Raw genomic sequence first — 24,705 nt, forward strand, 5'->3', positions numbered from 1 at the left:
TGGATGTTCTAGGTGGTTGCCAGGGCTTTGCTATGCAGTTGCTAGACTAGTGTACTGTAGATGTTTACAGAGCATTGCTAAACAGTCTCAAAGGTGTTCTGGGTGGTTACCAAGTCATTACTAAGTGGTTACTAAAGTGTTCTGGACAGTTGTCATGCAGTTGCTAGGGTGTTCTAGGTGGTTGCCAGGGTATCACTATGCAACTGCTATGGTAATCTACTGTATACTGTAGATGTTTTCAGAGCATTGCTAAACAATTGTGAAGGTGTTCTGGGTGGTTGCCAAGTCATTGCTAAGTGGTTACTAAAGTGTTCTGGATGGTTGTCAAGCAGTTGCTAAGGTGTTCTAGGTGGTTGCCAGGGTATCACTATGCAACTGCTAGGGTAATCTATTGTAGATGTTTACAGAACATTGCTAAACAGTTACAAAGGTATTCTGGGTGGTTGCCAAGGCATTGTTAAGTGGTTACTAAAGTGTTATTTATGGTTGCCAAGCAATTGCTAGGGTGTTCTAGGTGGTTGGCATGGCATTTCTATGCAACTGCTAGGGTAATCTAGTCTGGAGGTTTCCAGAGTGTTGCTAAACAGTTGTAAAGGTGATCTTGGCAGTCGCCAAGGCATTGCTAAGTGGTTGCCAAAGTGTTCTGTATGATTTCCAAGCAGTTACTAGGGTGTTCTAGGTGGTTGCCAGGGCTTTGCTATGCACTTGCTAGGGTAATCTACTGTAGTTGTTTACAGAGCATTGCTAAACAGTTGCAAAGGTGTTCTGGGTGGTTGCCAAGGCATTGCTAAGTGGTTGCTAAAGTATTCTGGATAGTAGTCAGTGGTTGCTAGGGTGTTCTAGGCAGTTTCTAGCATGTTCTGGATGGTTGCCAAGACATCGCTAAGTGGCTGGGTAAAGTGTTCTACTGTAGGTCTGTAGATGTTTACAGATCATTTCTAAGTTGTTGCTAAAGTGTTCTGGATGGTTGCCTAACAGTTGCTACACAATTTTAGGTTGTAAGGGTGTTCCAAGTGGTTTCCAAGGTATTGCTAAGTAGTTGTTAAAGTGTTCTGGGTGGTTGCCAAGACATTGCTAAGAAATAGCTAGGATGTTTTGGGTGGTTGACAGAGCATTGTCAGACAGTTGCAAGGGTGTTCTGGGTGGTTGCCAGTGCATTGCAAAGTGGTTGCTAAGGTGATGGTTGCCAAGAAGTTGCTACAGTGTTCTAGGTGGTTGCCAAGGCACTGCTATGCAATTGCTAGGGTGTTCTGAATGGTCTCCAAGCAAGGCATTGCTAAACAGTTGCAAAGGTGTTCTGGGTGGTTGCCGAAATGTTGTAAAGCAGTTGCTAGCATGTTTTGAATAGTTGCCAAGGCATTGCTAAGCAGTTGCTAGGGTGTTTCACTGTAGATGATTTCCATGGCACTGCTAAGCAATTGCTAAGATGTTCTGGGTGGTTGTTTACCACCAAGATATTCTGGTCTCCACGACTTGAATCCCTCAAAGTCTATAGGATTTTTGTTGTTCCATTTTATTGCCTTCCAGATAAATATTCTCAAAAAGTTGAATGTCTGACTGCTTTGAAAACTAATCTTTTTGAAAAAAAATAACTCTAACCATAATAAGTATAATGACAATAATAATGATGTATGCTTTAGCATTAGCACCACTAATAATCAATATGGGCTTGTTCTGAAGCACTGAGCATCTCTGCCCATGACGATTGCATAGTATCAAGGCTACAGAAGGCTTTCTGATTCCAAAGAAGGAGCTGAAGTCACAGCACTCAATGCTTTGTCAATAATAAATCTCAGGACACAGGCAGCCCCTGTCACTGTGGGTCTTGGGCGTCCTGACAAATAGAGCTCTGGCTGGGACACGTCTGACTGGGTAAAGCTGCCCAGTTTCCACTGTAAAAACTGTTATTGCTTCCTTTAGTTTGCAACATATCATGAGAAGCTTCTTTATGGAAAATCCTAAAAAAGACAATAAAACATTTCTGTGAATATGATACAATACTGCCAAACTGCTGAACAACCGAACATATAACTTGAAGCATTTGTAATTCATTTGATACAGTTGGTATATGCGCCCCTGCTTAAGCATTGTGGGACTGTTGACACTGTGAATGCTCACCTGATTTACTGTACTGAGCCATCAATAGGGTGTCCATAGCAACGACTGCATCCACGGAAACATATCAGTTCCCCTCACCACGGTGCCGGTCAGAGACTTGCGTAGTTAAGTGCAGTTAACAGCAGTAAACAGCACACTCAATCTCAGAGCATTTAACAGCTCTGACAGCTCCTCGCTCTCACGGCTGAGTCTGACACCTGGACGCAGTGAGCTCAAAAACAGACCAGAGTATGTTTGGATTGCACATTTAATGGACGTTTGGGTTTGATGGCATGGAAAAAGCACTAAAAGGAAACATGGAATGAAAAATGGGGGAAAATGAGAATAAAGCATCATGAATTCCAAGAAAGAATTCATAAGTAGCTCTGTAGACTCTTACTCATAATCAATAATCATTAGTCACTGTTTTTTTTCTCTCATACAGACAGACAGATCTAGACAATTATTTAATCTATATATATATAGAGAGAGAGAGAGAGAGAGAGAGAGAGAGAAATTTACAGATATATTTACATTAGTTTTGTCTAAATCTATCCTTATAAAAAAAATAAATGATTATTAATCATTAATCATAATTAATAATAATGATTCATGATTACTGATTATGAGTAAGGCTTGAGGGATATTTATATAAATGGATGGATGGATGGATGGATAGATATTATTTTAGATATTTATATATATTTCTATATTTACTTGTCACTATATATTTTATATATAAATTATATAACAAATATTTATATAGATAGATGGATAGATAGATATACATGTATTTTAGATATTATATTTAGATATTTAGATATATTTACAATTTGTCACTATATATTTTATATATAAATTATACAACAAATATTTATTTATATATTTTGAATTGATTTAAAATATAAGAATGTCTAAATCTGCCTATCTTCATAAAATAAATTATTATTAATCATTAGTCATAATTAATAATAATTATTGTTATTATATGAATAAAAGGCTTGAGGGTTACATATATATACATAGTTTTATATACATATATACGTATAGATAGATAGATAGATAGATCGATAGATATACATATATTTACATATATTATATATCTAATATGAATAAACGAATAAATTTAAAATATGTACTATTAATAAATAAATATATATCTAATATAATATAAATTATCAAATTAACATTAATAAAATTAATAAATTAACACATATTTTATATATATTTTGAATTGATTTTATTCACTTATTTATTTATTTTATTTATATATTTTGAGTTATTTATGAATAGATAATTTCTCAATGCTCAACTGCTCTCAACTGTTCTCAATATTTATAATAAAAAAAAGAGATTTTTGTTGTGCACCAGATTTTTAAAATAATTTCTGAAGGACTTGTGAAATTTCAGTGAAAATTCAGCTGTCGTGACAGGAATAAATTAGATTTTAAAATATATTAAAATAGAAAATAGTTATTTAAAATATTAAATAATTTGTAATTTTACTGTATCTTTATGATATTGCTCAATTATATTAACTAACCAAACATTATATCATGTAATAATGTTTGTTAATGATATTAATTATAAAATGTATAGTTTCAGACCTGCCTTCTGATTGGTCAATACAGCATTTCAACAGAGCTGAAGTACGCACTATAGTAACATCTATGATGTATGTTTAACATATTATGTAGCAGCACCCATAGAGGATACTGACATGAAATCACAACTTCATAAGTGCTTACTGCCCTCTCATATCGACACAAACCTGGTCAAAAAATACTCAAAGTAACCATTAATGCAAAGGTGAAGCACAGCAGTCAATTCCCTCTAGAGACTTAAAGATTCAGCAATACTGTGATTTCAATAATGAGGCTCTGGGGAGATGTGAGCGACACTAGTGAGGACTAATAACTAAAGCACACACTGGCTCAGCTTTTTACTACAGCAATGCGGGACGTATTAAAGATCCTGAGCTGCCAAGATCTCTGTTCTGAGCGCAGATGAAGTTGTAATCTGCCTGCCAGAATGTAAAGGACAGGCAAAAAAAAAACACGATGTGTGCGTTCACCTACAACACAATTTGTTCGATCTGTAACTGGAAATTGACAAGAAGAGACAGATTCATGTTCTCACAGCAAATGAAAATCCGTCATGGTTCATCTAGAAGCTTTAATACTCACTTCTACAGGAAATGAACAGACTGTGAGGTAAACAGAGCGCATCTTCCTATTTATTGCCTCAATATGCAAACGTAAACTCACTTGTCATAGCATCTAGCCGTCATAGACTTTGCGGTATGGGCGGTATGAATGTTTATGAATATTCAAAACGCTACGAGCAACTTTACGTAGTGGCAAACTTGTGAAAATTCTCCAGACCTTAATTAACTTAACATGAAGACAGATATTTCTGCTTGCTTATCATATTTGATATTTTATTTATCTTGTCCCAAAGGAAGAAAATACTTCTGCATTTCCCATCCGGCTCTTCTAGAGTTATAAATATTCATACGCACAGTAAGTCAACATAAACCCCAGCTCTGAAAATAAAAGACTGATCTGGGTTAGTGACGTAAGGATCACAAACATATCAAACAGTTGTTTGAACTGGTTCTTTTTAGCAAACTGGATTAATCAGTTCACCAAATTAGACTGAACCATCTGAAACAGTTTGCAGATTGAGCTCTGTAAGTTACTCAATCAAAACTCACTCTCAGAAGCACCTGACAGTCACTCCGACATGAAACGAGCCAATATCTAAGAGTATATTATGCTGTTTTTCCCAAATCAATCAGTCTATGAATGTGTACGGTCAAGTCCGACATCCAAACTGTCTGCCGAGGGTTTCAAAAAGGGGGAAAATTGTATGTTTGCTGAAAAGCATTAAGTATAACAAACAAAACGTATTGGAAATATAACAGCGATCCAATGGCAGTAGCTTCAAGTAAAGAGTAGTATGGTTCTCTCTTAATGTCCCCATGAAATCAATCAATCCATATTGGAAATCAACCATCAGCGATTTTGATGACATCACCCTGCACTTCTCATCAAACTTTCTGTCCAATCAAATGCTCTCTAGAATCCAATGCGTCCCGCCCCCTACACTATAAATAGATGCTGAAGCTGCGGCTGAAATTGGTCACTTGTTCACAGAGTTAGCATTTGGCCCAAGCTGTAATATAAACGAAACGCTATTGGCTATTTAAAAAAAGGGGCAGGACTGCTGGGTATGTCCAGCCTTGTCTTCCTGTTTTAGTTTAAATTACGTCAATACATGTAATAACACTGCATATTTCAAAGCACTTCAGTCAAGAGTCGGTTAATGGCAGCAGTTTTCAACATATACAGAAAAGAGTTTGGACTTGAGCATGTCTGCTACACTCTTGAAAATAAAGGTGCTTCATGAAGAACCTTTTTTGTCTAAATGGTTCCATAAAGAACCTTTAACATCTGAGGAACCTTTCTGTTTTACAAAAGGTTCTTTGTGGCGAAAGAAGGTTCTTCAGATTACAAAAAGTTAAGAAAGAGATGGTTCTTTAAAGAACCTTTGACTGAATGGTTCTTTGTGGAACCAAAAATGGTTCTTCTACAGCATCGCTTGAAGAACCTTTTGAAGTACCTTTATTTTTAAGAGTGTAGGAACCGATGAGATGGTATGGGCATGTGTGAACCAAGCAGTTGATTTGAATTTGAAGGGGCAAAATTAGGGCTGGGTGATATTGGCTAAAAATGATCACGATAAAATGTTTTCATATCAGTCAGTATCAATAAATATGATAAATTTCAAGTTTAATTTAAAGTCAGATTTCTTCTCCTTGTAGAAACCATTAAATATGACAAACGCTCCACGTTTTTGAAGATGTTACAGTTTTCCAGATAATTTCTTAACTTTCTGCATGTTCTAATGACTGATATTGTTTCAATTCGAGAAACAGTTTTGTAGGTCAGGTCAGAAACAGCTGAATAAATAAGCTTTTCATTGATGTATGGTTTGTTAGGATAGGACAATATTTGGCAGAGATACAACTATTTAAAAAATCTAGAATCTGAGCGTGTAAAAAATCTAAATATTGAGAAAATCACCCTTAAAGTTGTCCAAGTTCTTAGGAATCCATATTACTAATCAAAAATTAAGTTTTGATATATTTACGGTAGGAAATTTACAAAATATCTTTATGGAACATAATCTTTACTTAATATCCTTTTTAGCATAAAAGAAAAATCAATCATTTTGACCTATACAAATGTACTGTTGTCTATTGCTACAAATATACCCATACTACTTATGACTGGTTTTGTGGTCCAAGGTCACATTTTTTTTCTCTCTCTTAGAAATGCACAGCTGACAGTAGCTTGAATTGACAGTAGTAGTAGCTTGAGTTTACATTCTTTACCAAAAACAGTGACATCTGTAAAAAAAAAAAAACACAATTTTTTTTTAATTAACCATTGTTCTTCCATAGTAGCATACATTTAGATCATGATAACTATAGTTAAAACCATACATATAGCACCCCAATACCGTGGTCAAAATTTCACTATATGGTTTCAAGGTATCTGTATGAAAAACAGTATTCCATTTAGTAGTCTAAATAGACCAGGGGTGCCCAGCCCTGTTCCTGGAGGTCAACCTTCCTGCAGAGTTTAGTTCCAGCCCTGATCAAACACACCTGTCTGTAATTATCAAGTGCTCCTTCAGAGCCTAATTAGTTGGTTCACGTGTGTTTGATTAGGGTTGGAGCTAAACTCTGCAGGAAGGTAGATCTCCAGGAACAGGGTTAGGGTATCTATTTTACCCCTGAAATAGACCAATGGTTAATTCAAAATAAAAATAAATAAATAAACAGTCAGAATAATTACATTTTACTATTAATATGGCTGTTGATATTACTGTTTCTAAGAATCAAAATATTAATATTATCAGACAACACAAACCTCTTTCTTGATTTGAAACAATATTACTCATTAGAACATGCAAGAACTAAGACATTATCTTTTTCCATTAAGATATTTATTTTGTTATAGGAAAAATGACTGGAAAACCACAATTAACTGTCCGGTTTCCACAGCTTTCACTTTGGAGCAAAAATCTGCCTTTGAGCTCGAAAGAAATAAAAGTTTGACATTTATCTTGGTAATTATCGATCTTGACTGATACATAAAAAAAATGATTGTGATAATTTTTTTGGCCATATCACGCAGCCCTATCTAAATACATTTTGTATAAATGCACAAACGCTATAGCTTAAAAAAAATGTACATATATTCCATTACTTCTTTAATACATTTAATACATGTCTACGTTAATAATATAATAAAATTCAATTATGAATATCCCACATTTCTGCCACAATACCATTAGTGTTACTAGAGTAAGTGTTACTACAGTAAATCCATGGTAAATGATGGTGATTTGTAGACTGACTGTACCGTTGCAGTCAGAAAACCAGTTAGTATTACTAGAGTAAATCCAAGGTAAATGATGAAGATTTGTAGACTGCCATTTGAACTTTAAGCTGAGCGGATAAATGGTCAGTGTGGCGTGGTATAAATGAGTCGTGCTGTTTCGTTCCGCTTTCGGTGCATGAAACACGGTATCGAACTCTTGTTATCATTTTATCTAGGAAAATTATACTGCGATAATTATAGTTTTATCGCCCAGCCCTAGGCATAATTTAAGTGTTTTATGCTTTTCATAGTTTATGTAAGAAGGTTAGTTGATTAAGACTTCTTTATTTAATTTATATGCTTCAGATATGTACAACATCCAAATATCTCATCAGAATTGGGTGCTTATTAAATGAATTGTGCATACGTGAACCGGTGAATCGGTTATTTAAACCAGTTAACTGAAACAAATGTCCAAAACAACCAGTTTGAGAAAAGAATCTGCCTTCCCATCTCTAATCTTGGTGTGGTGGCTGTTTACCAGATCAATTCTCAAGCTCGAGTAGGATTTAAAGACATCTAAGCTGTGGTACTTTTATAATTACGTGTCAGTCTGACGTCTTGAGGTTAATCGCACAAGTCTGCGTTGGAGTTTGACATGTCACGGAATCATTCCTGTGGTCTACTAAAGGCAAAAGGGAGAAACATGCAGTCAAAAGTGAGGAAATCTCTGTCTAATTCACTACAGGGGAAGTGTGCAGTCCATTAACTCTATCAGTTACTTCTAAATCCAATCTGTCTGAACTCCAAATGTGACTGCCTGTGCAAAGGTGAAAGGTTAACTTCAGTACAGAGGATGCTCCTTTCGTTCACCTTTGATCTTTGACCCCATCTGGCTGTCCCTGTAATCTGTGCTCTTCTTATACATCGTATTGAGGGACACTGCTGCCTCATGGAGATGGAAAATAAAACGGCAGTTTCTACTCTAACAATATTCTGTGCAATTGCTGGAAAAAGTGCTCTGGGGTTTGGAGTGTGAGGGATTTCAAAGCACACAACCCTGAGTGTGTCACAATTCAGGAATTCTGACAACTGACCCAACCTTTCCACAGCTCACCGCACAGCGCCTTAAAATACTCCCCGTAGGCTAATGTTTCATTCAACACAGCCACAAACTGCATCACTCTCACACAGAAACAATGACAGTACAAGAAATCTGACAGGATGAGGAACACAAACACAACCAGAATGAAGAATAAATATGAGTAAAAGCAGAATAAATGAAAAATACATAGCATTTTATAGTAATAATCGGGTGAACAAGACAACCTAGTAACACTTTACAATAAGGTTTCATTGGTTAACGTTAGTAAATGTACTAGCAATCATGAAGTAGCAATGAGCAATATATTTTTAAGCAGTTTATTAATCTTAAATAAAAATATTTGCTAATGCAAGTTCTTTAATTAAAGTTAAGAGATAGTTCAGGCAAAAATTTAAATTCTGTCATCATTTACTAACCCTCAATTTGTTCCAAACCTGTATGAATTTCTTTCTTCTGCTAAACACAAAAGAAGACATTTTAAAGAATGTTGGTAACCAACATTTTCTTCACACTATGGAAGTCAATGGCTACCGGCAGCTGTTTAATCACCAACATTCTTCAAAATATCTTCTTTTATCTTCAACGGAATAAATGTTTTGAACAACCTGAAGGTTAGTATCTTCATTTTTGGATGAACTATTACTTTAGCAAGTACAATATTTGATTTTAAAAATGTATTAGTACATGTTGAAATTAACATTGACTAATTTTAATAAATGCTGCAGTAGTACTGTTAACTAATGTGGTTAACTTATTGTAATTGTAAAGTGTTACTGACAAACCTTAAAGCTACAAAGAAAAATAAATCAATATTCACCAAGTGTGTGTGTGTATGCACACATTTATTTATATATAATTTGATGCAAATTATCAAATAAAGCAAAGCAATGCTAGACTGTGAGTGCAAAATTTTCGTAGCCATTTTAAAAATCACTATTAGTATTAACCAACTGTTCTAAACACTTGTGATGCATTGCATCATATTAAATAAAAAATATCCTTTTCAGAAAGAATCCAAAAGCTTTTCAAATTCAAATTTTGAACAAAACACCTATATAAGAGCATATATTCATACTAGCAGTGTTGCCAAGTCCGCAGTTTTCCCGTGGAATTGGGCTACTTTTACACTGTTGCCGTGGGTAGTTTTTGAAGTCCGCGGGTTGAAGCAACCCCAATAACGTCGTATTTAGCCTCTGAAATGCGAATTTACCAGGGGAGACCCGACAAAAAACCTGTATTTTATCCCCAGAACACGATTTTTAATGGGGGACCCCCTCGAAACGACATTGGGCTAGTTATGAGTAGCAATTGGGCGAGTTCTGGTGTGAAAACCTGGCAACCCTGCATACTAGTGCTGTCAAATGGATTAATCGCATCTAAAATTACACTTTGTGTTTACGCAATATGTGTGTGTTGTGTATATGTATATTTATATGTATATCTAAATACACACACATACATGTATATATACTTAAGAAATGTGCATGTAATATATATTTATATATTTTAATATATAATCGATTAATCGTTTTGACAGCAGTAATTTAGACATTTTAAGAGTCAGTGAATGAAGTGGCAAAATACTTTAGGGGGCCTGTTTGAACGATTTTCACTCAGAAATTGCTAGTGAATTACACAAACAAAAGAAACGCCAAGTGACAAAACTGAAGTACAAAAACTAAAACAGTATTTTCTTACAAAACTCACTCCAGTAATCTTTTTATAGTGTATGTAAATATAAAGAGACCCTACTTATTGTGGATGTAATTCACTCTAGGATAATTTACAGTTAGCCAACTGCATTCAACCATGATTTGAAAAGCCACATACTGTTGTTTTGACTTCAAATGACTTACAGTATGTGACCAGCACACAATTTAATATTAAAAATCATACTACACCCATTTAATATTATATCTGGCACATGCAGTGATTTCTTCAGCATGATTGCTTCTCTAACTCGATCCTTACTATGACTGACAAGCCATAACAGCCGCATTCCTTCATGATAGTCTAACGGAATCCCGCAGTCCAACGCAATGCATACACAAGTTATGAATGAATGTTGACTGAGAGCTGTCAATCATGCTTCTGACCGACAGCTCTGAGTCTCAGAAGTATCATCAGCTGTTACAAACTTACCGGCATCATGACTACAGAATGGCGAAATCAAACAGGAAGACCTGAATAATACAAAATAAGTCTTTAACTTCCAAAGGAGAGTGGACAAAAAGTTAATTGATTAATTCTGTTATTCAAGCCCTTTGCCCGTTATGAGTTTGGTCCTGTGAATGTGGTGAAAGGATGCGCCATCTGAACTGGGTCATTTACGTCACAGCGGCGTCCCAATCCAGTGGCTTCGGTGTTTTGTGCAGGTTTTTATGGCAAGCCGTTTTCACATTTATATCTTGAACTCGTATCTGTTCATATTTCCATCGGATTTTTAATTTACGTGCTATTTACAACGTATTCAATAGATTATTGTATGCTGAAAATGGTCAATTATTGTCATGTTTTGGGCTGTACTAATCGCTCAGATCGGGAAAAACATTCAGAGAACTATGGACTGAAAAAAAAAAAAAACACACAAATCAAGAAGAAGGGTGCAAAAAACTGAGGAACAAATGGCATTTATGGTTGATGAAACTGAACCAGGATTGCCAGGACAAGAATCTTGACAACATATGTGTTTGTTTTTATCATTTCCAGTCAGGTAAATTACATATTAGTCTAATATCTATACTGCTCGTATATTTCTTTACCACCTATTAACTTTAGTTTGTCAAAATATTGCGCCATTTCCTGCTTAATAAGTCTTTCTCTATATGATTTAGCAGCTTCACACGTTTTTTTCCCATGGTTTAGACAGAATAAATTAGCAGAACAATGTATTCAGTAGTTCATTAACCGTACAATACATGCTGTTGGTAACTGACCAAACCGTGACGTAAGTGCAAACCCTTCATACATGCAGTGTCTGAAAACTCATGCATCCAATAGGGTATATGTCGAACCAAAACCCAAAAAAACAGGTCTTGTCGAATGCACTTTTTGGAGAAAGTGTCAACAGTTGTATTAACTAATGGTGATATCTAAATGTCAGAATACGTGCTGAACATTAGTTATGATAATTTTTGGTATTTTCTTTGAAGGCATCTCGAGTTAAACAGCTCCATATTTAACAACGCACAGGAAAAACAATTGAATCTGTTTTAACAGAATAGTCTGTTGCACATCCCTGGTGAAAAAAACTGCATATTCTGTTAGGTAGGTTTTGATGCTGGTTTAAGCTGGTCCTTTGCTGGTTTTTGCTGGTCATGTTGCTGGTCAAGGACCAGCATGAACCAGCAAAGGACCAGCATAAACCAGCATCAAAATCTACTTAACCAGCATTCCAGCATCAAAACATACCTACCAGCATATGCTGTTTTTTTCACCAGGGATAACCCCCATTTGTAGTATGAAAACTGGAATGGATACTGGTAAACATCTGAATAGTAACTAGCTATTAATGAATAAGAAGCCGAATTGATATATAAACTACAGATTACCATTGAATTCAACAGAGACAATTATTTAGGACTAAAAAGTACACTGGTAGGTTTACATTGGGATAGCTAGTGATTAAGTAATAGCATTTGACGAGTAAGTACAAGATATTAGTCCCATATTAGCTTGTATATAAAATATCGTTTTTAAGGAGTAAGTGTTAGTGCGGCTTGCCATAGGTGTAAACGGTCCCGACACGGAATTACTAATTCTACTACTGCGAAGGTTTAGCTCATGAATATTAAACAGATCATACTGACGGCTCTGAGCAAAATTTCCTAAAGTATCCAGTCAAGCAACGTAATTAATATTCATAAGCCAACCCTTTACGATAGTAGGATTCGCGTTCAGGCAACATCCATTTGACTGTCTGTCCAGTGAATCAGCATTGCACCGACTCGTGGTCAAGAAAAGAAAACACCACCGAAAGAGAACTCCACCCGCTAGAAATGGCACGAATATTCTCTTCGTTTGTACAAAGAATACATAAATACATAAATAAATAATAATAATAAAAAAAACTGATATCTTAACAATTCCGTTTTTAAAAAGTAAACAGATTTAACATAGTTAATTATGTATATTATACATGTTTGTAATTATATGCATATTATACATATTTGTAATTAAACGTGTCCTTTGACAATATCACAGTATTTTAATTACATCATACATGAATATTTACTACCATGATATACATTTTATTACAATCTGACATGTAATACAATGTTTCTTGCACATACTACAGTGTATCAGATGTCCATTTACACTCAAGTGAAGAGACACACATAGAAAAATACAACATGATGACAACATTAAAATTATTTGATTTTTATTTTTTGAATTCGACTCATTTCACAATCAGTTTAGAGAGGAGGTTTTGTTGATTGGATTATTTAGGATTCATTCATCGGTCCATTTTACTGACGACCATAATCTAGTGTCCAACAGTGCTGTGAATCTCTTGGAATGTTTAATATCTATAGCATTAGATACAGTAGTTGTGCCCATGTAACTTTGGAGAAGCTGACAGACTTCAAGAGAAGCACCAACAAAGTGAGTTCACTTACTGCAGGATGCTGATCACTGCAGGGTGTTGTTACACAATCCAGAAAACTGGGGACACCTAGTTTAAGATAGGGCATAAAACACTAACAACTGCAGTCAATCATTATACCAACGTGTTTGTCACAATGAAAAACATCACTAGCGAGACTCCGCTTTGCCTGTGAGTTTACAAGATTGGCTAGACTGGTCAAAAAAACACTAATACTGCGTAACCTGTTTGTGTGCTTGGCACTGTAGTACAGCAAAATCCTGGTCCAATATAGTAATCAAACAAAAACGGATCATAACAACACTAACAATAATAATTATGTCAATCATTTCCAAACATCCTTTGGAGGGATGAATGATTATTTACTGAATGCAGCAGTTTTGACCATTGGCATCCTTGAAGCGCAGACGCATCTTGGGTTTGTATTTTTCAAGATACATAAGTTGTTTGGCGTTAAAAGCCCCACGCCTTTTCCTAAAAAGAAAAACGATGATTCACATCACAAAAATGACCAAAAACATCATTTCCCACAGAAAAATAAAAGAACTAGATTGTATGACTCACTGACGAATATACTGGACAGCATCTTCGTACATCATCCCGCATTCGATTAAGGCTATGGCCACCAAGACAGGAGCTCTGCACACACACACAAAAAATGTGTTTTTATTTAAAACTATTTAACATAAATCATGAGTCAGGCCACTTGGTGATTAACCAGGAATTTCCTTGACTGATTTAGATAAATGTTGAGGTTCACACAATTACAGCACAAAATGTTCCAAAGGAACGACATGTTTCGGCACATCAGGTCCAAGATAACTTGGAAATGGCACAGCGTCATATCTCAGACAACCACAAACCAACGTTACATATCTGTGTGTGAACCTGACTAAATTACATTTGCCCTGATAGTACTTACCGTCCCAATCCAGCAACACAATGTACTGCAATGCAACAGCCTGGTTCATCCTTAAATTTACATTTGAGAAGGTTCAACCAGTCATCAACAATTTGGTCAGGGGGTGAACAACCATCATCAAAAGGCCAGTCCTAAGGAAAAATACATTTCTACATTAGTGTTGCACGATATACGATACTTAAAATGTATTGCGATACCCTGCTTTTAAAAACGGTACAATTCCACATTTTACTAGTACCGGTACTTTAAGAATACCTTTTAATAAAAGCCGTATTTCTGCGTGTCTGTGAATGGCGGAGACGCACGGTTTTCTTTTCTACACACATACACGTGACACTCGGGTGTTTTCAGCCTCTGCCGCCCAATATATGAGTACATGAACACATTAACATTATCTGTAGAACTGCTCGGAGAGTCATTTCATGAGCATTTCACCGTTTCTTTTGCGGAAAACTATCATCATGTGAATGAAGACCCTAAAGGTCTTCACAGCAACCCGTCAAAATAAAAGTTTGGTTTAACTTGACAGCTAGAAATATATTATTATATTACTTAATGTAAAGATAGCACTACTACTACTAATAAAAAAATATTTTTAAAACAATGTTTAAGAAATATTTACCAGAATTTATTCACCAGAAAAATTGTAAATACACAACACAGTATTTCTGAAAAAAAAAAAAAAAAAAAAATAGCCTATGATAAATTAATTCTTTATCAAATCTAATTAGCTTTTATAAATTCATTATACATGCTTTTTTGATTATTAAAATTTAATGAAACAATTAAAATAGAATCCAGAAAAAAAAAAAAAAAGGATTTTTTTGGGCCTTAAAAACATGTAATTTCTGTTAAACTTTTAATAAACTGCTGTTAAATTCTGCAAGTTTCATGATTTCAATTAATTAGATATGCTATTGATAATTTTTTTGTTAATGTAACCATTAAAATAGTATCGGTTCGGTAGTCTAAGATCGGTAGATCTAAGTCAAAATTTTGGTATTGTGACAACACTATTCTGCATTAAATCAAACATAAAACAAAAAACACACAAAATACCAAACTGTCAAAATCTTGGGATGTTCAGAGGTTAATCTCACCAAAACTTCAATGCCTTCTTTTTCCACTGGTGTTTTGTCGTAAGTTGAATCACAAACCCGGACAAGCGTCTGCACTCCGAAACTCTTCAGTTCCTAAAAGATATTCATAAAAAAAATAAATATTCGGCTTCGACCCTACTGATAATATTACTATTCATATCAACTACTTCCATTGTGAGCCTTACCTCTGTAAACTTGGCCAGCTGTGAATTGGTGGGATTGTGGGTGATGAGAAACCTCATGCATTCGTATGTGATCTCAACAGGAGCGGGGCGATTCATTTTGACACTCAATTGAAGTTTTAATTCGACTCGATGAAATAAAAACACGTTCTGAATCTTCTACAGGGGTAGAAATAATGATTTCAAAATATCTAAGCAATTCGACTTTGAGTGTTTTTTTTTTTTTTTTTAAACGGAAACAGGAGAAGGAGACCACTTTCCACAGCTTTAAAATAAAAACTAAAGAAGGGAACTATCCTTCTGATTCGCAATGTATAATTACCCCATTCAGGTGAGGAGAGATGATCAGTTGGCACTAGAGAGAAGCAACAACGATTCGCTCTCTAGTACCTGGATTGGCTCAAACCGATTCATACACTTTAACTCTGGACAAAAAAAGATGCTCCCCGAAAGTGCAGAATATTAGACGGGCAGTCAGGTAGTATAATCTTCATATGGCAGGCCCTCTGTTCACTTGTCTACAATGACCAGGTGCTGTGCCTGGCAGAAGTCTCCACTCACACTGACAAACGCCATAAATGTGCAGCCTGGAAAAAGAAAAAAAAATGGACGGTAACCAATAAATAACCAGGGCAGTGGATCCTAAGGCACATCACAACCAGCAAGTGCAGTGAATCAAAACATGTCACCATTAACACCAAATGATTACTGGATACAGCCTACAGCTGAAGAGAGACCTCATTCCACTGCAGATATTGACTTTGGCCATTGGATGGATTATGAACTCTCATCATAAAAGCATACAGGACTTGCACAACATTATAACACTGTGGTATACATGGAAAATATTTAACAATCGGTTTATATATTTATATATAATTGCGTAACATGCACTTACTTTCAATAAGTGAACAGAAAACAAGTTGAGAACTCTGCATTCTATCTTCACCATTCGTGACTGTCTCTACTTTGCACCTTGAAAAGATAAGCAACATAAAACAAGCAAGAAACATTCATTTTTAGTAACAATAATCATTTTTAAATAAAGAATTACAGAACAGAAAATGAAAAGCGCTGTGTATTTCAACACACATTAAACATTTTAATTGCATTTAAATATTCATACACCATCAGATGAATCTTAAAAAGGTGGATATAAATGAGCAAAGCCCACATACACGTTCTTATGACTGTATGACACATAGTCACCACATCTACTGCCCATATACTTTCTATTTTTGACTCTCATTCTTAAAGAGACAGTTCACACAAAAATGAAAAAACTGTCATTTGCTCACTTTTATGTTCTTTCAAATCCATATAATTTTCTTTCTGCTGTGGAAAACAAAGGGAGATGTTTAGCAGAATGACAGCCTGTGTCATCATTCACTTTTATTACATGTTTTTCCTGGACAATGAAAGTGAATGGTGACTAAGGATGTCATTTTGTCTAACATGTCTCTTTGTATTGTGCTCCACAGAAGACAAAAAAATCATATTTTGGATTGGAACGACACGAGAGGGAGTAAATGCTAAAAAAAAATAAAATAAATTGGGTTAACTATTCTTTTATCTGCATAATAGCTGTGCATGGAACACAATGGGGTACATTTGCTGACCACACATTAATCTATACATGTGTTTACATTTAAAACTCACATTCATAAAATACTTTGTTCATATACACAAGAAATGCATGATGCCCATAAGAACCACTGCCTTATTGTGTCAATGTTATAAAAACCGATGTCATTTACAATAAGCATCGCTGTTACCTGACAGTTCAAGACATTAATATACATTTACACGATAAACAGCACATTAAAATTACATTGGAATGCTAAAACATCGTTAAAAAGTCTCAGATGTTTTTACGAGATTAGTTCGCTCTTGTCCGCCTAGCCTGTTATAGCAGCTAAATGCGTATATATATATAAAGACACGTCAATTTCACAATACATCAATTATTTAGATGTTTATTAGCGACACAGAAAATGTAGGTATATTATCATATAGATACTTACAAAGAGCTGACGGTAGATATGAATACCGTGACAAAGAGAGAAAGGATTGAGAGACGCTGCTAGCCGGCTAGCTCTCTCCAACCATAGAGCTCCCGTAACCAGGCGACAATTCCGGTCCGCGCAGATGACCGCTGATTGGCTGGCCCCAGTCACGTGGTCAATAAAACGGCACCTTTCACATTAGCGGATAAATGTTACGTTTTTATCCGGTAATCGGTCTCTACCAGTTACTTTGATTCTTCTAACAGCTATACATTTTAATAGTTGTTTATGTTTATTGCTATATATATATATATATACACACTACCGTTCAAAAGTTTGGGGTCAGTAAGTCTTGTAATAGTCTTTAAAGAAGTCTCTTATGCTCATCAAGGCTGCATTTATTTGATTAAAAATATAGAAAAAAAAACAGTAATATTCCAAAATGTTTTTACAATATAAAATAATGTTTTTTTATTTTAACATACTTTAAAATAGAATTTATTCCTGTGATGAAAAGCTGAATTTTTATCAGCTGTTACTCCAGTCTTAAGTGTCACATGATCCTTCAGAAATCATTCTAATATGCGGATTTATTATTAGAATGATCAATGTTGGATAATATCAACAGTTGTGCTGCCAAATATTTTTTGGAACCTGTGATTTTTTTTTTTTTTTCAGGATTCTTTCATGAATAACAAGTTTAAAAAGTACAGTGTTTATTCAAAATATAAATATTTTATAACAATGTAAATTATTTATTATTAACTTTTAATAAACTTTTAATTATTAACTTAATACATCCTTGGTGAATAAAAGTATTAATTTCTTAAAAAAAAAAAAAAGAAACAATAAAAATGTACTGACCCCAAACTTTTGAACGGTAGTGTGTATGTATATATATATATATATATATATACATATATATATATATATATATATATATATATATATATATATATATATATACACACAAAGTTTCGGTGGTAGGTAAAATGATTGACTTTAATTAAATAAACATGACTTAATATAAAACAATGTTTATATGAATTAAATTAGGTTGATAGTGACGTAAAAATAGCCATATAACATATCAAATACAGTCAAAAGAACAGTAAGATTTTTCATGCATTTTTTTTTATCCAAAATACAGCGAAGGCACTAATATTGTGATTTTTTTTACTATTTACTTTTTACTGCTTTCTATTTGAATATATTTTAAAATATAATTTATTCCTTTGATCAAAGCTACATTTTCAGCATCATTACTCCTGTCCTCAGTGTCACATGATCCTTCAGAAATCATTCTAATATGCTGTTCAAGAAACATTTATTATTATTATTATTATTATTATCAATATATAAAACAGTTGAGTACATTTTTCAGGATTCTATGATGAACAGAAGGATCCAAAGATCAGCATTTATCTATAATAAAAAGCTTTTGTAACATTATACACTATACCATTCAAAAACTTGGAATTAGTAAAAAAAAATTTGAGAAACAAATAATAGAAATTAATATTTATATTTAGCAAGGATGCTTCAAATGTATCAAAAGTGTTGATAAAGACATTTATAATGTTACAAATAAGTTCTATTTCAGATAAATGCTGTTCTTTTGAACTTTCTATTCATCAAAGGAACCTGAAACAATTCTACTCAGCTGTTTTCAACTTAATAATAATAATAATAATAATAAATGTTTTTAAGCAACAAATCAGAATATAATAATGATTTCTAAAGGATCATATGACTGGAGTAATGATTCTAAAAATTCAGTTTTGAAATCACAGGAATAAATTATAGTTTAAAATATATTCAAATAGAAATTATTTATATTATTTTTATATTATATTTACATTATCTTATAATATTTTAAATAGTACAAATATTTCAAAATGTTACTGTTTTTGCTGTGAGGCTTGGTGAGCAGAAGAGATTTCTTTATTTAAACATTAAAAATCTTACTGTTTGAAAACTTTTGACTGCTAGTGTATCATTAAAATATGTATTTAAATATTTCATTATTTACATTTGGCAAAAAACTCACAGCACAGATTTTAAAAACGAAGATATGTCACCATCTCCTGGTGAGAGAGAGTTATAGCATGTGTTACTCTTTTTTGCATTCACAGCCAAATCTGACAACATTGTATCCCCACAATCTGCTTTAAAAATTAATCATAAGGATTTAAAAAATCATCTTTGTGAAAAAATGCCATGTGTTTTCATGTATTATACAATATTTGCAGATTGCTGGGTGTGGTGATGACACATGACAAGGCCGCTAGGCTTCAAAATGTATCCTAACAGGAAAACTCACATTACAGTCCCTGTTGGTAAGATTATATCTAATGAATAGCACGCACCACCCACACTCCAGCACCACACCCTCCTAACGCCGCTCCATCAACATAGGTGTCTCAAGTGAGTAAACCATACTTAACTCGAGTATGATGGCGGCTAGGCTATAGATCAGGTTGGACAGGATTTCTTAAGGGCTTGTATTGTAATTCCGACCATTCCCTCTTTTGGTGCTTTTTGTTTTGTTTGGGTTTTTTTTTGGTGCTTTCTGTTTCAATGTCTATCAGTGTTGCGGCAAAAGACGGTAAGATGTTTTTTTATGTATTACTTAGGAGCTATTAATTATTACTGAGTAGCTATAGCAAACAAAGATAGGTCTTACGAACATAGCATTCATATGAAACTACATTAAAATACTACATTTTTTTAAGTATGTGTGTATATATAGTTAGAAGCACAAAGTGAACTTATAAAAAATGTTGAGTCATGTATAGAATGTATCATTTTGATGATATAGACTATTTTTATATTCATCAAATAATCCTGAAAACAATGTATCATCCACAAAAGTATTTAGCATTTCATTGCATAATGTGGATTATGTGACAGTAAAGACTGGAGTAATGGCTGCTGAAAATTCAGCTTTAACATCACAGAAATAGAAAAAGTCAAAAGTTTACATACCCCTTGCGGAATCTGCAATGTTAATTATTTCACCAAATTAAGAGGGATCATACAAATGCATGTTATTTTTTATTTAGTACTGATCTGAATGAGATATTTCACATAAAAGATGTTTACATATAGTACACAGAGAAAGAAAACAACAGTTGAATTTATAAAAATGACCCAGTTCATAAGTTTACATTCACTTTATTCTTAATACTGTGTTGTTACCTGAATGATCCACAGCTGTTTTATTTGTTTGTTTGTTTTTTTTGTTTGTTTGTTTAGTAATAGTTGTTCATGAGTTCCTTGTTTGTCCTGAACAGTTAAACTGCCTGCTGTTTTTCAGCATTTTTCTGTATTTAAATATTTTCCAACAACGACTGTATGATTGATTTTGAGATCCATCTTTTCACACTGAGGACAACTGAGGGACTCATATGCAGCTATTACATAAGGTTCAAACGCTCACTGATGCTTCAGAAGGAAAAACGATGCATTAAGAGCCCGAGGGGTGAAAATTTTTTGAATTTTAAGATCAGTGTAAATTTTACTTATTTTGTCTTCTGGGGAAATCTTCAGTAGCTTCTGAAGGGCAGCACCAAATGAAAAAAAGGCAAAATAAGACAAATGTACACATCTTCATTCTGTTCAAAAGTTTTCACCCCCTGGCTCTTAATGCATTGTTTTTCCTTCTGAAGCATCAGTGAGTGTTTGAACCTTCTGTAATAGTTGCATATGAGTCCCTCAGTTGTCCTCAGTGTGAAAAGATGGATCTCAAAATCATACAGTCATTGTTGGAAAGGGTTCAAATACATAAAAATGCTGAAAAGCCAAAGAATTTGTGGGACCTGAAGAACTTTTCTGAAGAACAGCAGGCTGTGTTCAGGACAAACAAATGACTCATGAACAACTATCACTAAACAAAACAAAGCTGTGGATCATTCAGGTTAAGAATCAAGTGTATGTAAACTTTTGAACAGGGTCATTTTTATAAATTCAACTATTATTTCCTCTGTATAAATTTCTATGTGTAAACGTCTTTAAAATGTGTGAAATATTTTATTCAGGCCAGTACTAAATAAAAATCCCTGTATGATATTTTGGTAAAATTCTGCAAGATTTTGACTTAAACTGTATATTAATTGAATAATATTTCACATTATTACTGTTCTCGCTGTATTTTTAACCATTAAAATGCAGTCTTGGTAAGCATAAAATGATCCTTATATACAAACACACAACACAGAACGTGTTTTTAATACAAAAAATGCTAAAAACATGTAGGCGCAGCTATGAGACATCTTACTTGTGACAAAACCAGGTGTGATCCAGCATGACAAATCCACATTTGGGCCTGAAAAATGAAAACAGCAAGGATTCATAATGAGCAGTTGACAACCTGTTTGGAAATGTTGTCAACACAGGCTTGTTATATTTAAATGTGTCACCCTTGTGATTGCACAAGCCCTTATTATAAGGGTTACCTGTCATGGCTTTCATTTAAAGTGCTTGGATTAAACTTTTCGATGAGATTTTTAGAGTAGGCCTACCTGTTATGCATGGCTGAACGCCTCCGGAGTTTAAATATTAATCGAAGACAAAAATCTCCACTGGCTAATTAAAAAGATAATCAGCAACACAAAAAATGACATGATGAAAACCCATTAGTTTTTGGTTAAATTTAGAGCATGCTTTCATGACACCAGTTGTCAAGAGATTCATTGACCCAAACTAGAATGGCCTGTTTCTGTTATTTTATCCTTGTCTTGAGTTTTATGTATAATTGTGTTTATTTCAGGACAAAGTTTGTGATCAGCCATGAACTGGTCGGGACTGGAGACCCTTCTTAGCGGGGTCAACAAATACTCGACGGTGTTTGGTCGAGTGTGGCTGTCCATGGTGTTTGTGTTTCGCGTTCTGGTGTTTGTTGTGGCGGCTCAACGCGTTTGGGGAGACGAGAGCAAAGACTTCGTGTGTAACACCAGGCAGCCCGGGTGCAACAACGTCTGCTACGACAGCACGTTCCCCATCTCTCACATCCGTCTGTGGGCCTTACAGCTCATCTTCGTCACATGTCCGTCACTGCTGGTCGTAGCCCACGTCAAATACAGAGAGGAAAAAGACAAGAAATACACTGCCGTCCACGAGGGCACGCATTTATACGCCAACCCCGGGAAAAAGCGTGGAGGTCTTTGGTGGACTTACCTGTTTAGCTTGATCTTTAAAGTTGCAGTTGATGCTTTCTTTCTCTATATTCTTCATCACATGTATAAAGGCTACGATCTCCCCCGCCTCACCAAGTGCTCGTTGGATCCTTGTCCGAATACGGTGGATTGTTTCATCTCCCGTCCCACGGAGAAGAAAATCTTCACTTTCTTCATGGTGGTTTCTTCTGCTCTCTGCATCTTAATGTGTATCTGCGAAATTGTTTATCTCATTGGAAAGCGTATATTGAAATACTCTATGAAGCCAGAAGCACAACGGCAACAACGTAAAAGACTCGACCCGACCCTCTCCAGCAGCCAAAACTTAAGTTCACACAAACTAAGAGACAGCAAAATGGACACAACCGCTATTTAATGACAGCAGTATGTCGCCAAACCTTTACAATCTCAGTGAGTTCGGGATACGGGATAAATAAACTCTCTGTCTCCATCATCCAAAATGGTAGCAAACAATGCAAATAAATAAAAATCATTTTATCTAAGCATGATACTTGGTTAGTACAGTCCTCATGTTAGTGTTAAACACAGTAATGAATTATATTTTTATAAAATATATTTCTTTAGTGCTGTCAAATCGATTAATCGCGATTAATCACATCCGAAATAAAAGATTGTTTACTTTATATATGACCCTGGACCACAAAACCAGTCATAAGGGTCCTTTTTTAAAAAATGAGATTTATCTTTCATCTGAAAATTTAATAAATAAGCTTTCCATTGAGGTGTGATTTGTTAGGATAAGACAATATTTGACTGAGATGTTTGACTGAGATGTTGTTCAATAATATTGACCCATACAATGTATTGTTGGCTACTGCTACAAATATACCCGTGCTACTTAAGACTGGTTTTGTGGTCCACGGTCACCATATGTGCGTGTGTGATTAATCGCGATTAAGTCATTTGACATTTATTGTCATGTCTAAGATGTGGCACCCAGGATTTTCAGTATATCTTATTCTATATTTTTAGAATTTAAATGCACTTTAAAATGAACTTTAAAAGCAAAAGGTATTTGATAATAGGGAAAAGAATGTGGGTGAGGTGAGCTTGGCTCTAAATACTTTGCAATCAGTGTCATCTGGCATGCAAATGTGGTATCGACCTCAAAATTTACATGTTTCCAGCAGTGCAACAACATGCACTTTAAAGTTTTGTTTCATGATATATTTTTGTATTTGTATTCAGTGTACACAGAATATCAATTAAAAAAAACATGAAGGTGTAAATTTTTTGCCTTGGTTTCATTGTGGAATCAACAGAGGATGTAAATGTGAAAGGTTATTGTTGTGTTAAATGGACAGTTCACCTTAAAATAAAAAAATCTGTCATTATTTACTCACCCTCATGTCTTTTGAAACTTGTATAACTTCTGTTTTAACATAAAATATTAGTAGCAGCTGCTCTTTGTCATCCAGACAAGGTTTTAGAAGACTTGGAACATAGTAGGAACCACTTTATGATCCTTTTCTTGTAGTTTGACATTCCCACTTTCATTTTATGAAAAACAGCCCTGATATTTACCTGAACTCCTCATTTTATGAGCCACTGAATAAGGAAAGTCATTAAGTAAATGTGACCCTGGACCACAAAACCACATAAGGGTCAAATTTTTTTAAACTGACATTTATACATCATCTAAAAGCTGAATAAATAAGATATAAGATATGACAATATTTGGCTGAGATACAACTATTTGAATATCTGTAATCTGAGGGTGCAAAAAAATCTAAATACTGAGAAAATCACCTTAAAGTTGTCCAAAGTTCTTAGCAATTCATTTTACTAATAAAAAGTTGAGCTTTGATACATTTATGGTAGGAAATTCACAAAATATCTTTGTGGAACATGATCTTTACTTAATATCCTTATGATTTTTGGCATTAAAAAAAAATCAATAATTTTAACCACAATGTACTGTTGGCTATTTCTACAAATATACCCATGCTACTTAAGACTGTAGTACAGGGTCACAAATAAGGAAAGAGTTACATTTTTGGGTATCTGTTCCTTTAAAATGACTTACATTAAGGCCAAATATGCTACATCAAATCTCTTAACAGTGTTTTAAATGCTTTCTGGATCTTTTCAGTCCT

General features: G+C 34.4%; 3 protein-coding genes across 4 annotated transcripts in view; 1 reads left to right on the forward strand and 2 right to left on the reverse strand.

Annotated features, from left to right (window-relative positions):
- The window catches only part of ppp1r13ba (protein phosphatase 1, regulatory subunit 13Ba), a 50,217-nt gene extending 39,319 nt beyond the window's left edge, over nucleotides 1–10,898 (reverse strand). The window contains exon 1 of the mRNA XM_051133556.1: nucleotides 10,738–10,898. Within this exon, the coding sequence (XP_050989513.1) occupies nucleotides 10,738–10,746 (9 nt within the window). The 5' untranslated portion in view covers nucleotides 10,747–10,898. The remainder of the gene's footprint in view (nucleotides 1–10,737) is intronic.
- A 2,061-nt stretch (nucleotides 10,899–12,959) lies between these two features.
- On the reverse strand, nucleotides 12,960–17,578 carry ptp4a2a (protein tyrosine phosphatase 4A2a). The gene is made up of 8 exons (XM_051133133.1): nucleotides 17,430–17,578; nucleotides 16,304–16,380; nucleotides 15,728–15,992; nucleotides 15,409–15,564; nucleotides 15,224–15,316; nucleotides 14,124–14,254; nucleotides 13,766–13,840; nucleotides 12,960–13,675 (listed from the first exon to the last, which is right to left on the reverse strand). The coding sequence occupies exons 4-8, from the start codon at nucleotides 15,502–15,504 to the stop codon at nucleotides 13,564–13,566; spliced, it is 507 nt and encodes a 168-aa protein (XP_050989090.1). The 5' UTR covers nucleotides 15,505–15,564; nucleotides 15,728–15,992; nucleotides 16,304–16,380; nucleotides 17,430–17,578; the 3' UTR covers nucleotides 12,960–13,563.
- A 2,218-nt stretch (nucleotides 17,579–19,796) lies between these two features.
- gjb9a (gap junction protein beta 9a) lies at nucleotides 19,797–24,379 on the forward strand. Of its 2 annotated transcripts, none has more exons than XM_051133132.1 (2): nucleotides 19,797–19,838; nucleotides 22,183–24,379. In XM_051133132.1, exon 2 carries the CDS (start codon nucleotides 22,203–22,205, stop codon nucleotides 22,962–22,964), a length of 762 nt encoding a protein of 253 aa, XP_050989089.1. In that variant the 5' UTR covers nucleotides 19,797–19,838; nucleotides 22,183–22,202; the 3' UTR covers nucleotides 22,965–24,379. The 2 variants fall into 2 exon arrangements, with proteins under 2 accessions (XP_050989089.1, XP_050989087.1); XM_051133130.1 differs by lacking the exon at nucleotides 19,797–19,838 and adding an exon at nucleotides 19,845–20,019.
- Nucleotides 24,380–24,705: the final 326 nt, after the last annotated feature.

Source organism: Labeo rohita, chromosome 17, assembly GCF_022985175.1.
Source record: "Labeo rohita strain BAU-BD-2019 chromosome 17, IGBB_LRoh.1.0, whole genome shotgun sequence".
NCBI lineage: Eukaryota > Metazoa > Chordata > Actinopteri > Cypriniformes > Cyprinidae > Labeo > Labeo rohita.